The following is a 16137-nucleotide window of genomic DNA, read 5'->3' as shown; positions in this document are numbered from 1 at the left end:
ATTTGGGATGCCAAACACAGGCTGCTGTTTATAGAAGTAACTTCCAGGGTACATTTTAGATCCTGGTGAATCAGGGATCAGAATTGGAAAAATGTCACTTGCTGCGCTTGTTTCTTATTGCACTTTTTTTGTCTTATTTACGGAGCGCTGCACACAACATCATTATTGTGAATCGCTGTTAGATTGGCTTTACTGATAAAGAAATACTTGGATGCTCCTCAGTTTATAGCTATGATAGAGAAGGTTTAACCTTTTCTCCACTAAATTGTTCGACTGTATTCAAAGTATCTTGGCTTTCTTCACACTTCTAAGCCAGATTCTATGACTTGCTCTTGCTAGCGGATACAGTGGAGCCTCATTATAACCTGGTAGTTTGCCTGCAGTTATAGAGCAATTACAATTTACAGGGAAATGCTGTTAAGCGCTTTGAGGCATTTTGACAATGTGATGAGGCTCCATGTCAAATGCAGGGATTATTTTAATATTTTGTTCGAGCTCCATGAAATGCCAACCAGGACCATAACATTAATTATATGAATGTTATGGTGTTTGTGCGACATTGCTGTACGTAAATTGGATGCCGCGTTTGTCTACAAAGCACGCAGTCACTGCACGTCATAGTATATCCTGTGAAGTGTTTTGAGACGTACTCCTGATGTGACAGGTACTATACCAAATATAAAGATTATTATTATTGTACTAATATTGTAATGGTTGATCGACACTATTGCAAGATCTAAAATGAATCCTTACCATTTCCCGTCCATGCACGCAGAAAGATGGCCAGCTCAACAAATGGTTTCAGATCTCCAGCTGGAGTGCTGGTAGCCAAAATGGCCAAATTGTAGGCCATCCGGTCGGCAGTAAACTCACTTACTGTGCGTCAACGTCATTTCCTATTGGCATTTTTGACTTCCTGCATTCTGGCCACATTTGGGATTTTTTAGGTAACTAAATCTTTTGACCAATTAGCATTAGAACTGGGTTCTTCTGTAATGCAGCAAGATTAGATGTCTTATGTATGGAGCTACACATTAGCGATTTCCCGCAACTCCTTCACAGGAATTGTAAGCACATTTCTGTTTTCCCTAATTGATTATCTCTGTTCAAGGCTGCAATTCATAAAAAAGAGCTGAACCCCTACTGGAAAGATGGAGGCACAGGTCTGCCCCCCGAAGAATGTGACTCTAAACCAATTCAAAAAGGTACAGCAAACCATTTTTACTTGTCCTGCATTTGACTCATATTGATTTTACTGGCCATACTGTTGTTGCTTCCAATGACTCATTCTATAGATGTCAGCTTGGCTCAGTTGATAGCACCGTCACTTCTTGAGTCAGAAGGTTGTGGGTTCAAGCCCCATGTCAGACCTTTGAACTCACAGTCGAGGCTGGCACTGCAGTGCAACGTTGGGTGTGTGCTGCATTGTCGGAGGGCCGATGATAAACTGAGGTCCTGTCGGCCTGTTAAAGTGGATGTTAAAGGTCTCATTGCACTATTTGAAAAGATGAGGGAGTTTCTCCTGTTCTGTTTTATTATAGATTCAATCCATTAATGAAGTGGTTTTACTGTGGACCCCTTCATTCTGCAGGCACACATCCAGCCCACTCACTTCCCATCCACTGGGTGGCTTTCTACGTTGAATGTAAAAGCATTGAGAGTCATTTGGCTGCAGTTGATGTCACTTTCTGCTTTGCTATGAATAATAATCCTTGCATTTGATCTAGTGCCTTATCACTTCTTCGAGACGTCTCAAAGCGCTTCACATTGTAAATTGTAATGACCATGTGTTTTGTGGATGAAACACAGCAGCCAATTACGCACAGCAGTGTCCCACAAACAACTGTGGATTGAGTGACCAAATTATTATTTTTGGAGGTATTATTACTCCCAGAAAGCGATCCGCTAATTGACTAACAAGCAGATTCCTACTTATTGCTAGCTAAATAGAGGCATGTAGAGTAAGGAAACTTGCCTAAGGTTTTGCCCTGAACGGGAATGCGCAAAGCAGGAAGTTACATTACTGTGCTTTTTACACATCGCGTGCTTGAAGGAAGTGGCATCAGCACCAACCTAACGACCCAGATGTCAGGCAGTCTTTTGAGCTTTGCCTATAACATAGTCTCTGAAGTATTTGACCGGGGGACTGTCTGCGATATAATGAGGCTCCTCTATCTAATCCAGTTCAACTTTAAAACAAAAACTTATTTTTACACCACAAGCTGCCATGGTTGAAGATGGTGGACTGAGCTGGCTGAGACAATCCTACCAGCGTATGAAGGAGCAGGCAGAGAGAGAGCAGCGCAGACTGGAGGATGTAGTGTCCGAAAGATATGGGGTAAGTTGCAGCCGTAACTCATCACAGTGTAAAGTCCAATATCCATGCTGATGACTACCAGACCTTTGTGTTTCTGAAAACAATTCAGCTTCCAGGTCATCTACCAAAACAGTGTGCTGTGTTTAAAACTGTAGTTTGACCAAGAAAACCACAAATATTTTACAGTATTGCATAAAGTAACTAACAGTACCATAAAATAAAAGCACACCATATAGTCAATATGCGTTTTGGTTGGTGAGTAGCTAAACATCAGATGGTACAGAATTAAATCTGTAGCCTTGATTTCTGTAGCCTGTAGCCTGTAGCTTTCACCATATCAGTTTACAATGAACAGTGAAGTGAACCCTTTGTCGTTCACTTATCTGCAGTTCATGCTTATACCCTTCTCTTGTTTGCAACATCCTGATTTACAACCCTCTGTGCACAAGGATTATTTAAACAAGAGGTAATTTGCCCCTCCTCCTTAGGAAACAATAAATCATTGGCATGTCTCTCTCTCTCTCTAGTTCTGCATGTATTCTGTGTGTTTGACAGTGAATTGTCAAGTATTGGCAGCAATTCATTGCCAACATGCATCATGAATGGGCTCAAGAAGTTCATATCGGACTGAAGCTATGTGATTTGCACCCAGAATTGCATAAACTTGGTGATTGTGAATTTCTGTGGGCTCACTTCCCTGTGTCAGTTCAAAGCTCTATCCATAAAATGGCCTGTGGGCCTGGAACAACCTGTCATCTAATATCAAAGAATCCCTCTTGAATAAAAGTAATGTATAAAACACTAAAATCAGGAGCAGAAATTCCACCTACTCTTAGCCTACACAAACATTTTGTCATAATTTAAGAATATGCAGAATTGAGTCACGTTCTCAGTCTCAATTTAAAAACTAGTTATCCGCTAGACCAGGTTCCAAATTAAAACGCTCGTTAAGAAATCTCCACAATTCTGTGCCATCTCAATCCTAACACAAAGCTGCAAGCTTTTAAGATTGGGTGGAATTTCGTGCTTCACATGTCAACTTTATTTCATCCCTGATTTGATGCATTGTGGAGAGGAAAGTATAAATCAAGCTTCTTGTATCACATACTCCTGGGAGTGAAGCTATGATTGTAGAGCTAGAGGGCGTAAGTATAAATTTAACAGCCAACTTGTTTGTCTTTTCACCTTTCATGGGGAGGGTGGAATGAATTTGCCTCACACCTTCCATTTTAGAGGCAGACATGATAAACCAAGAATGATTATTGCATCCTGATTGCATTGCTCTGTCATGACTTGATTCCTGTTGTCTGTGTGTCATTTTTATTAAAAATATAAACTATAAATCCTTCATGTCCCAGCAGTATAATAAAAGTATAACCCATAAATCCTTTCAACCCGTAGCACTATTATCTATTATGTATAAATCTCTTCAGGCACTTATTGCCTCCCTGGCTCTGTGACCATCTAATACCGCACTCCTGTGCTCGCCCCTCTGCTCAGGTAACGTGGGCATGCTGGACATCCCCAAACATTTTGCACTACGTTGGAAGCAGCTATTAACTGTTTATTAAAAAAAGTCCTTTCATTTAATATAAAGCCTTATCACATTGTCCAAACATTTGACAGCACATCACAGCATTTACTGTTAGTTGTTGTGACTGGGTATTTGTAGGTGAATCTTATTAAGACATTGGAATCAATTTAGCAGTATGTTTGATATTCATCATATTGAATGTACCTGGATGTTGTTCTCAGTGGCAACATGGCTGAGGCATTGAAGTTGCGGCTCACAACGTTTTTAGTGGGAGACTGTCTTTTGCTTTCACCATATTACCTGTATCGCAAGTCAAAAGCTGCAGTTCACAAGCCAGAAGTCAAATGCCTGGGGACCTGGCTTCATGAATGTCACTATTGAGAATGACGATGGACAGGTTACCTCTGGATAAATGTATTGGTCAGCAATACAAAGAATCATGAAGTGATCTGTTTTTAGGAGGATTGATTTGAAGGCAATTCAAATCAATTCACCGAGGTACTGGGAGTGAATAAAGCAAAATTGGCAATCCAGGTGCATTTGATATGATAAATATTGAATGTACCAATAAGATCCCTCTAATATTAGCATTTTATCACTGTATGTGAGGCTGTCTGCTAGGCAAGCTGCAATATCGTACATGTGAAACTAAAAATGTCAACGTAAGCACTTCTTGTTTTCGGAAGGAGCCTAATTGTTTTTTTTAAATCTTTGATGGATTCCTGGTTTCTTCCCAGTAATTTAGCCAATTTTGTTTTTGCTAACTTGAAATCCAGGTTGCAACACAGCATTTGGCTAATATCCTGACCAGTGGATATTCTGGTCCATGATTCCGAACAATAAATCAGTTACTATTCATGTCACTATGAACTAAGCAGTCTATTTTTCAGGGCTTTTGCTACAGTTCCATGGGTACCACAGTTATGCTGTTGGACACTAACTATACTGATCTGCCAACATATGACTGAAAATATTCGTATATATTCCACCTAGTATTTTGTGGGATTTGAAGCTATATTTTTAATGAATTGTGAGTTATATCAAATTAAACAATTACATTTTCTCATTAAAAAAAGTGTGACTTCAGAAAAATGTGTCAAAGAAGCGGCTGGGCATTAAAATGAAATGTTTCTCATGTTTATCCCCTTTAGTCTATGGAAATTTTCCAGGAAAAGCTTCAAGAGGCTGAAAAGGTTTCAGCATCAAATTATCAAAAAGGAAGTGAGAGCAACTGGAGAGAGAGATGGAGAAAACCAAGAAACTGGGCCTCTGACCAAAACAATAGGGAATATAGAGTTGCCAGGGAAGAACTGAAGGTAAAGACAGATATACAGAAAGGGAGAGATTCACTGAGCGAGAGACAGCAAAAGAAAGTATCAAAGATCAATTCAGGAGAAAAGAAGAGAAAATGACTGAAAGGGAAGACATTAGGGACAGATTCAAAGATCGATCACAGCATTTTGACAAAGAGGCAGTGGCAGGCAGTTCCAAAGAGAAATATCGAGATAAAAGTGGGGAAGATGACCGGAGAAACAGAGAGGATGAATGTGAGCAGAGTGGACAAAGAGATAACCGTGCTAGGGGTTTAAGAAGAGATAACTTTCAAGAAAGGCAGAGAGATAAGTTTTCATCTTTAAATAATCTCAAATCTAAGTTCATGAAGCCCTGTGAGGATGATGGTGTTTCAGTTGGCAGCAGTAGATGGGGCACCCAGGCTGCAAGAGCTTCTCTCCAGCAACCAGAATCCTGCAGTTCTCTCAGCAGCACTTTTCGAAAGCCCGCTGATGACGGTGACAAAATGTCAACGTGGTGCAGAGACAGCAAAGACGAAACATCACAAGTGTCGACACTCCCGGCTCAGGACAGTACGCTTCCAAAAGGGGAAGGAAATTCCAAGTGTGAGGACAGAAGGATAGAGACCAAGCCTGGAGAAAATAGTCCTGTGCAAGAGTTATCTTCACAAGATCAACGGAATCCGGTTTCTAGGTAGGTGGAGCTCAATAAATAAAGAAGCTCAGTTGTACCTTACCTTTGACTCAACTGCTCTGCCTGTCAGCACTGAAGTCAGAGACCGACACCTGACACTGGCTGTGCAATTTTAGGTGTTACGTTTTTCTGAAAAAACATGCAGGAAGCAGCTCATTTTATAGAGTTGTTTGCTGGTGCAGATATGTTCAATTTATACATTATTCTTTGAAACTACTTATTTTGGAAATAGTGTGAGAACCTGAGAAGCAGACTGGTTTTGTGATGCACCGGCTAAAAGAGGGGATGTGGCAGCACATTAATAAATCAAAAGCAAATGTGATATAATACATTCAAACATTTGAGTATCAAAATCGAGGAGACCTGAAAATAAAGGGAATGGTATGTCTGCAATTATTTTAATAGTTGGGCCATGTTGCTATTGCTGCCAAGATCCCGAAATTAATTTTGGCGAGAATATTTTGGAGCAAAAGACCCGCAGGTTAGGTGGTAAAGTCATGGGTTAACACTTTCTGCTATACATTTTTCTGTGATGTTGCTTAATTTTCTAACCTGAAAAAAAATCCAGAAAATGTATTTACACCACAAAGCAAAAAATTTCATGAGATTTTTTTTTGAAAGGTGAACTTTCAGCAAAACAAAGGCACGGATTCTTGGTATGTGTATGATCGGGTTCTGTGAATCTGAATGTAATGACTCATTTCCATTTCTTTCTTCTTTCTTCCCTCCCCTAGTGCTGCCTCTCCAATCAGATCTGATGCTGCAAATGAGGAATCTGTGCAACCTCTTAGTGAGGAAGAGATGAACAAGCTGGGGGCAAAGATTGTCAAAGCAGAGCTGATGGGAAACCTGGTAAGATTCTGGTGTTTCAACAGAATACAAGACCACTAACTCCACATACATAGGAGCACTGACAATTTTTAATAGGCTTTATAACTGAACCACATCTGTTGCTTAGAATTGCATAATTAGCTGAGGTATTCCATTGTAGCTTATGTTTATGGAATTTGCTGTATCCAATATTTCACTTGTTGGGTACATGTTTCTACATTTTTAGATCATAATAATAATAAAATAATCCTTACATTTGATATAGTGCCTTTTCATGTCTTTGAGATGACTCAAAGTGCTTCACAGAATATACTGTAAAGTGAATCGACAATATTTTGTGGGCGAAACGTGGCAGCAAATTGCGTACAACAGTGTCCCATAGACAGTCGTGGATTGAAGTGACCAATTTATTATTATTATTTTTTNGAAGGAATTATTATTCCCGGAAAAGTAATCCACCAATCAACTAAAACCGGGCTCCTACTTACTGTTAGGTAAACAGAGGCGTGTGAAGTAAGGAAACTTGCCCAACATTTTGTTCTGCTGGGAATCGAACCCAGGTCTCTCGCTTGCGAGGCGAGTGCTCTAACCATTGAGCTGCAGGATTCCACAATCATGGTACAATGCAATCCAAATTTACATTCATATAGTTTTTCCTGTCAGGAGGATGTCCCAAGGTGCTGGACAGACTAAGGTTTTCATCTGAGCTGTAAGTAGAGGTAGTGGATGAGGTGGGGGAAAGATGCTCCAAAGTGCTGTCAAACAGGAAGGTCTTGAGGCAGACCTTGAAGGAGGTAAGGGAAGAGGCGAATCAAACAGACTCCAGGGTGGAGTACCAGAAAGTGGGGCAGATGAGCTGAAAGTCTTACCAGGACATGAAACAGGCTGGTGTCCTCTCTCTGATTGGGGGACCTACAAGGTTTGTAGGTTCAAGACTGGAAGAAGACCAAAATATGAATCAGGCTTTGAAATTCATTTAACTTGGCTTATAATTGTTCAATCAATAGGCATGCAAGGCTCTAGAGGCAGTGCATAAGAGAGCAAGGATGATTTCTGATGTAAGAGGAATCATCTATGAATAACACTTAGACAGGCTAGGGCTCTTCAGTCTTAAAAACAGATGTCTCAGAGGGGACCTTGTAGAGGTATAGAGCATTTTGAATTGGATTCAGAAAATAAACTCAGACAATAAATTTGGATCTACTGAGACAGCAGAACAAGAGGACCCAGATTTAAGGTTGCAAAAGGCAATTTCAGGGCAGACACATAGAAGTATTTCTTCACTGAGAGGGTAATTAATGACTGGGACAAGTTACTGGGAATTAAAACATAGCTTTGTGGGATGGGAGGGTATTAGGGTGCGTGTTCTGAAAGAATACAATCAAATGGGTCGAAGGGCCTTCTTCATCCGAATGTTTATGGTTTTCTCTTAAAGGTTTTCAGAGGATGACATACTGAGCAGTATGGCATTTGATGATTGAACTGAAAGTATGTTGAGCCCTTAAAATGTCTCCTGAATGTGTAAACTCAACTGACATTTTTCCTATAGAAATAATCATGCATTTTCATCATGGTTAATTTGTCAGTCGTTGTCGGTCCACAGTTGTATTAATACATTGGACAAGTGACAATAGTCTATGCAGTACATTGCTGAACTAGACTACTCTCTTACGGATAATGGCTTGAATGATAGTGATGCTGAATTGCCAGCATGTGTTAATGGGGAAAGGTCAATACTGATGAAGAACTGACTCTGTATATACAGTGCTTGGGGTATGTATACTACAAAACTTCAAATGGTCATGAAGTAGACAAGAGATGGTCAGGATATAAGTGCTCTGAGACACTACCCTGTGTGGAGGGCGTTATATATTGGCAAGTTGTTGTTGATATAGAATCAAAGAAGAAATGCATTATACTAGGAATAGCAGACCCAAGGTTAATAAAAACAGTCGACTTTCATTGGTCTGGATAATATACCAGAATAATGAAGCCGAGGGGTGGTGAGAGGAAAGATGACGACAAGTACGTCAAAAGAGGTACATTTTGAGAAGTGCCTTGAAAGAGGGGAGGAGTGATTTAGGGGATGGAGTTCCGGAGAGCAGGGCAGCATGGCTGAAAGCATGCCCACCAATAGTGGTGAACATGAAGCAGGCTGGTGCTCGCTGAACAAAGGGAATGGACAGATCGGTAGAATTGAAGGAAGCTACAGAGATAGGGTGGGGTGAGACCATGGAATATATTAACAGTTTGAAAAAAAACCTAACACAAATTTCATGCTATGTTATACTCAAATATAATGGATTGCTGATGGAAAACTAAGGCCCACCTAAAATAAATTAAAAAATTTAGAAAATGTTAAAAAAAACTGAAATTCCAGCATAAGAACATAAGAATTAGGAGCAGGAGTAGGCCATTCGGCCCCTCGAGCCTGCCCCGCCATTCAATAAGATCATGGCTGATTTTCTGACCTAACTCTAATTACTTACCCCATATCCCCTAATCCCTCTATTTTTTAAAAATCTTATCAGTCTCAGCCTTGAAAATGTTCAAGAACTGAGCATCTACAGCCTTCTGGGGTAGTGAATTCCATAAAGTCACTACCCTCTGAGTGAAGAAATGTTTCCTCAACTCTGTTCTGAAAAGGCTGACCCTTAATTTTAAGACTGTGACCCCTGTTTAATAGGTTCTTCTACCAGGGGAAACAGACCCTCAGTGTCTACTTTATCCAGCCCTTTAAGCATTGCATAGGAAGTAGGTAGCTGAAACATTAACAAATTAACAAACATTGGAATATAATATAGCATAAAATTTGTATAACATGGACTAAGTGAAGGCCAGTTGGCCCATTAAATATTTGAATGTAACATACCATGATATTTGTATTAATTTTTTTCAAAACTGCTCTGATTTTTGTTACTGAAGGTAAAGCATTTAGCAGGATTTTTGTGAACTGTTTATATGATTCATTCCAATGAGCTTAAGAAGGAAAGAATTCTATGCAGCTCTTATCTGGCATGAGGCTTGCTAACTTTGTGTATGTTGTCTAATTCTAAAAGTGCAGTTTAAATTAAACAGTCTGGTTAAATCTTCATTATTCATCCTCTCAGCATTTTAAAGACCTGCTGTAGCTTTTCTCCAATGAAAACAACTTTATTTCTCTGAGCCTCTCCTCATAACTTTAAATCTTGGAATCCTCCTCCTCTGATTGCTTCATACAGGAATGAATGGTTGTGGAATTAAATTCATGTGCCACCAGCTTGTCTGCAAAATATACTAGTTAAAACTGAGAGCAGGTCATATTTAGGTCATTTATGATCCACAAGAATAAAGTGGTAATTCATATATTCTTTATTTGGATGCATTTAACTTAAATAAAATGTAGCTGAGAGTGGTTGCAGCTAGTTTAGATGTCTCCAGGTTCCACCTCTTTCTGTCTGCCACCACGCGCCTTTGGGCTTCGCTAACAGAAACCATAGTTGAATTGATCTGCATTCATTCTATGGGGGAGAGGAGGACTTGCCGGATTAAAGAATCCATTCCCAAAGAATCTCCTATTATTTAAGCAGGAGGGAATTTTGGCAATCAGAAAGATGGAAAATTGAGCCCCTTTCAAAATCTACTACCCAATTGATATTGATTTTACATATTGTAATACTGAAGAAAATGATCATTGTAATATCACCTACCAAATGTTTATCTGATATTACAGAAAAAATTCTGTTTTTCTACTTGACACGAATCTGAGCAGTAAAATAGAAATGAAGTGCAATTTGTGTATACTTTTGTACATTATTATAGTTAATATTTTTGTGCAATATCTTCAAACATCTTTAGAAATCTGATAAATGGTCCTAAAGTATTGTGTGTCATCTGTGCAGAAGTCATCAATGGGAATTTTATGTGCGGTTAGCATTAGTGGTGTACTTTATACTCGGTTAGTGGTGTAGTGTATATCCCTGCAATTATATTGTTATATAATGTAGCTTATACTTATAAGTAGATGCATTAAAAAACGTTTTTTTTTAAAAAAGGAAATGGCATCAAAATTTAAGGCTCAGCTGGAGGCAGCTCGTAAATTGAAGAGCCTGGGAGAAGGCAGCAACATTGCAGCTTCTACAGCACCGCGGAGAATAGAGAACCTGGTAAGGAAGAACTGTCAGCTAGCTTAATGAAGCCTACAATCATCAATGGTAAATTGTGTCTATCCATCTGCATACTTATAAACAACTGTAAAAACTTGCTGCTATAAACAAAAAGCTAGGAAGTGACGAAAATTAACTGAAGTATTTTGAGAATGTATTCATTACCCATCCTAAAAACTTGTACCATGAAAAAGACTGTAAACAGTTCATTAGACATAAAAGTTACAACAACAACAACTTGCACGTATTTCGTGCCCTCCACACAGGGTAGATTCCCAGAGCGCTTAACAATGGCGGAGCCTGACTCCGAGCTGGGAAGTGGCCATAAGCACAGTTGAAGAGGGAAGGTTTCAAGCGGGACTTGAAAAAGAGGAGAGAAGGAGTGAGGGAGTTTTCCAGAATTTTGGGGTGTAGTGGCTGAAAGTGCGATCTCTAATGGTGGGGCAGAGGATGCAAGGGACGAGCAGGAGGCTGGTGCCAGTTAAGCGGAGGTGCCAGGTGGTGGATTGGGGAGTGAGGAGTTAGACGATGATGTTCAGACATCAGAAATTTGGGGCCACTTACAAGCTTTGGGCTACTTATGCTGACCTGACGATAAATCTGTACTTAAAGGGATTTTAATTGGAATTGGGGTATTAGACTGAATAGGGGACCTTTTTCCTCCCTCCCTTCCTCCTAAACAATCAGGGACGGAATTGCATGCACCCAGTGAAGCCATACAAACCAAATAAATGGCTTTTTTGCTCTTCCCCCCTTTTGTGACAGTTTTTATGCTTTTGCACCTTGACTGGAATGCAAATATAAACATTTAGATTTGGATTCAGAACATCCTTATTCAAGTCTTTGAAGTGGAATTGCATCCCAACACCAGTTTCTTATGAAATAGCTTCAAGAGTTTTTGGCTCTCCAACTTGTCATCTAAGTTAATCTGCCTCAGCCAGCCCCGTGTATAACTCAAATTTGAATAAATACAACCATCCTGAATTTGTAAATTATAGGAAATTTTGTTTAGTTGGTTCAATTTCTTTAAGATTAGATACATAAACATCAAAGGCCCAAAACTGGTGTTTTATAGTATCCCGGATAGGAACGTGTGCAGCAATCTTTCATTACAGATCTGTCTCCATAAAGGCAGAGGTTTCTTTGTTATGTAGTTTGTATACTTTAACATTCCAAATTGTCCTCACTGACATTTATTGCTATCATCCCATGTCTGTTTTTAATGGAACTGGCATGAGATGATGTAATTTGAGGCATGGAACAATTATCTTTTAAGAGGCAAATCGTTAGGGTCACAAAATAGATTTTAATTTTTACTACAAACCATATGACTTTGCTATTACAGTGAATCACAAAGATGAGGTTTAACTGCAATAAATTTGTTGATGATTGATCGTGGCAAGGAAATTGCTGGGGGAACTTGCCAAATGTCATCACAGAACAACAATGCCAAATGTTTTGATATGCTGCAGAAACAAAAAATTGTTCTAAGTTCAAGAGAGACTAACTTCACCCCAATAATAACTAAAACTTGTGCAAGGCCTGATCCCATACATTTGAAGTCTGTTTTAAAGCCTATTTGAGCAGCATATATAAACGTTAGTCTTGCTCCTGAATAGCACCTTATATATGTTTGAGGTGTCGCGAACCCAGTTGGCAGGTTTGTGCAATGGGTTAATTGCCCTGCCCGCCTGTAGGTATAGTTCGGTTATTCTGTAGGACAAAACCTTAGGCCAGTTTCCTTACTCCACACACCTCTGTTTACCTAGCAGTAAATAGGAACCTGATTGTCAGAAGATTCTCTTTGACCGTGCCTTCAGCTCCCCTCTCGACTCTCTTCCCCCTCCTCGCTCCCTCCCTTCCCTCCCCTCACCCTGACCATTTCCCCCCTCCTTGCTCCCTCCCTTCCCTCCCCTCACCCTGACCATTTCCCGCCTCCTTGCTCCCTCCCTTCCCTCACCCTGACCATTCCCCGCCTGCTCGGGTCATGACCCAACTGTGCAGCGCCTTGGGACGTCCTCCTGACGTGAAAGGCGCTTTATAAATGGAATCTTGTTGTTGTTGTTGTTGTAAATAATTAAAACAGGCATATTTTAAAAATAATAATAATAATCCTTGCATCTGATATAGCGCTTTTCACGTCGGGAGGACGTCCCAAAGCGCTTCACAGAACACACTGTAAAGTGAATTGACTGTATATTTGTGGGCGAACGTGGCAGCCAATTGCGCACAGCAATGTCCCACAAACAGTCGTAGATTGAAAATGACCAAGGCACTTAACATTCTTGGCTTGGCATCCAAACTGAGGGTGGGAGCCAAGGAGAGTGGGGAGGGAGAAGATGACTGAAACCGGGGTCAAACAGTTGGGTCTTTGGATGGACCTTGAAAAGAGGAACCATTCCTAGCCTTTCTTAATGGATCTGCTTTCTTAATGAAAACATTTTAGTGCATGTTATCTACATTGTGCAAAGATTTATGGGGTTTAAAAAAGAACAATTTATTTTTACCAATAATTATTTAGGTGTCAGAGATGACTGACTAAGTTGGAAACACTCTCATTCCCTTCTAAGACAGAAGATTATGTGTTCAAACCTCACTTTGGGAGTTTGACTTTACACAGTCAAGACTGACATCCAACGCAGTGCTGGGGAGGTGCTCATTGTTCGAGTTTCCGTCCTTCGGATGAGTCGTTAAAATGACCTGTCTGCCTCTAAAAATCTGTGGCACTTTTCGAAGAGAGAAAGGAGTTTTTACCTAGTGTCCTGGCCAACATTCAGCGCCCAGATAAAATTTATCATTCACTTCATGACTATTTGTGTGTGAATTGAGTTCTCCGTTTATCTACAAAATGTAGTCATAGCAAACTTGTGAAGCATTTTGAGAAGTCCTTCTGACGTCAAAGGTGCCATATCAAATGCAGGGATGATTAATATTGTTAGTCTGTGAGGTTGAGTGTTTCTGTTTTAAATGAACCAGGCTGCAGATCAAGATCAAGACGTGGTTCTTATCCGAACGGATCGATCAGGCAGAGCTTGGCCAGTGAGCGCTGCCACAGAATTTGCAGAGCAACAAAGAGGGAGGAAGAAGAAACAAACGGTAAACCTCATATACACTGCAGTTTGAATGATAGACCCACTCAAGAAAAAATCTCAAGCAACTAAGTTTCTTGAAACTTGACTCAGTTGCTTGTGGATTAATTGGCAAGATTCCAATTTCAGTGCATGTTTATTATCTTTAAGATGTGCAATCCAGGTAATCTATTTAGTGACAAAAAATAATAACTTGCAGCGTTTTCAGGTTTAACCCTGAACACCATTTATGTACAGATCACTTTCCCATTTTGGCTGGATGTTTCTGGATTCATAGAATTAATTCTTAATTCCTGGTCAGCTTGAATCTTTTCAAATTGACTAAGGAGAGAAAAAGAAGATTAGCCATTTTAACAATTGGTATACAGATGGCCATTCCTTCCATTGCTATTTCATACTTTTGCACCTCTCTAAAAGTGCATATATCGCTGAAGAATAAAGTAGACCCTGTACTCTAATGCTTAAACTGCTCTCACCAGTTAGTTTTGTGAAGGATAATTTGATTTTGCTTTCAGAGATTGGGTGGTTAAGGATAAAAGCATGTCATCAAGTAATCTACTTATGTTTATCAATCTATTTTATTCCACACTTGCAGCTTTATACTGGAAGTTGAGCATTACTGTACAAGCACAGTTTAATGTTGAGCATCTATAGTCCCTGTATCAATGGTCAGTGTTTAACAGGCTGCTAATTGTTGTGACCATGCCAGTTAGATACTGAAGCAAGTCACTAACAATACACTCAGTGAATTTTCCTTTGAGGCAGCTCCTAGTTTGTTTGGATATTAATTTTGATGTAAAATTGATTTTTTAAAGAGCACTTAATTCCACAATCCTTAAAATACCCTCCTATGAGGGAAGTAAATGGGGTCTGTTTGGGGCTGACATGCATGTTACCTTGGAGTTAGCTGGAAGATGAAGTTTCCGACAATGAAATATCAAAACCATGTCAATCCTCTGTGGATGTCTCGGATGTCTGCTTCCTAAGTTACACCAACAACAACCTGCATTTACATAGTGCTCTTCACGCTGGACGGCGCTCGGAGTTAGATGTGTTTGTCAGACTCTAAGGCACTGTTGATGACAGATCAGCTATCCTGGCTCATCAGGAGGACTTGGAGAAGCAGACAGGTCATTGGGGGCAGGGATTCCTCCCACTCGGTTCCTCTTATGTTATGCCATGTAAAGGACACTATATAAATGCAAGTTGTGTGTCAGCCAGGCTCAGTTGATAACACTCTCTCCTCTGAGTCAGAAGATTGTTGATTCAAGCCCCACATCAGGATTTGGAACTCATATAGTCCAAGCTGAGATTCCAATGCAGTGCTGAGTGTGTGCTGTATTGTTGGAGTTGCCGTCCTTTGGATAAGACATTAAACCAAGACCCTGACTGCCTGTTCAGGTGGACATTATAGATCCCATGGCACTTCAACAACAGAAGAGAGTTTATCCTGGACAACAATCTCCCAAATAAAATTGGTCATTCACTTCATGGTTGTTTTGTGGGAGATTGCTGCGCACAAATTACTTATTGCATTCATTCACAAAACAGTCACTCCACTTTACAGTATATCCTGTCATCCTCTTGACATGAGAGGAGGCGCTAAGCAAAATGTAATGTACATTAAGGATTATTGTTAATACTTCAAACCATAATGTGTTAAAACCCAACAGTTTTTGCTTCTGTTTTTACAGTTGTTGACTTCTGTTACAGAAGTTTCACTTTGTCTTGATTAACAAGAACTTTTGCACATGCTGGGACTGATCCAGTCAGCCTTCAGAGAACAGCACCTGTGCAGCACAGAGAGTTACTAAAGATCTTGGTGTTTCTAACCTGGAAATCTAAACTAGTAGTTATAAAATGACATTTAATTTGCACATAATTTGAAATGAGATTTCCTAATAAGGATCCATGTTGCGGAATTGGGGACTCAGACAAATATCACATCACACTGACACATGGGTATTCTGCTATTTCCAGAGTAGAGATCTAATCGGGTTCTTTTCTAATAAAGAAATATTACAAATTAGTTCTCAAAGATAAAAGGAAAAACTCATATTTTTAAATAAAAATGATAAATTCAGATCAGTTAGCATCTGAAAGAGGTCATGTATCATATCAGCGTGACCTTCTTCCCAACCAAAATGTTAACCTGTTTTTCTCTTTCAAATGGTGTGGCAGTTTTACAACAAAATCACTGGTTTTGATTCAGTCTTTAGAAACCTACAATAAAAT

The 16137-nt window shown here is 39.7% G+C and overlaps 1 protein-coding gene across 1 annotated transcript in view; it reads left to right on the top strand.

Moving 5' to 3' along the window:
- The window catches only part of cwf19l2 (CWF19 like cell cycle control factor 2), an 80803-nt gene that overhangs the window by 44534 nt on the left and 20132 nt on the right, over positions 1-16137 (top strand). The window contains 7 exon segments of the mRNA XM_007904444.2: positions 1112-1205; positions 2223-2338; positions 5003-5261; positions 5264-5837; positions 6572-6689; positions 10703-10813; positions 13790-13909. Coding sequence (XP_007902635.2) covers positions 1112-1205; positions 2223-2338; positions 5003-5261; positions 5264-5837; positions 6572-6689; positions 10703-10813; positions 13790-13909 — 1392 coding nt within the window.

Source organism: Callorhinchus milii, unplaced genomic scaffold, assembly GCF_018977255.1.
Source record: "Callorhinchus milii isolate IMCB2004 unplaced genomic scaffold, IMCB_Cmil_1.0 Scaffold4, whole genome shotgun sequence".
Classification (NCBI taxonomy): domain Eukaryota; kingdom Metazoa; phylum Chordata; class Chondrichthyes; order Chimaeriformes; family Callorhinchidae; genus Callorhinchus; species Callorhinchus milii.
Note: the sequence above shows the minus strand (reverse complement) of the source record. Positions and strands in the feature narration are given on the sequence as shown.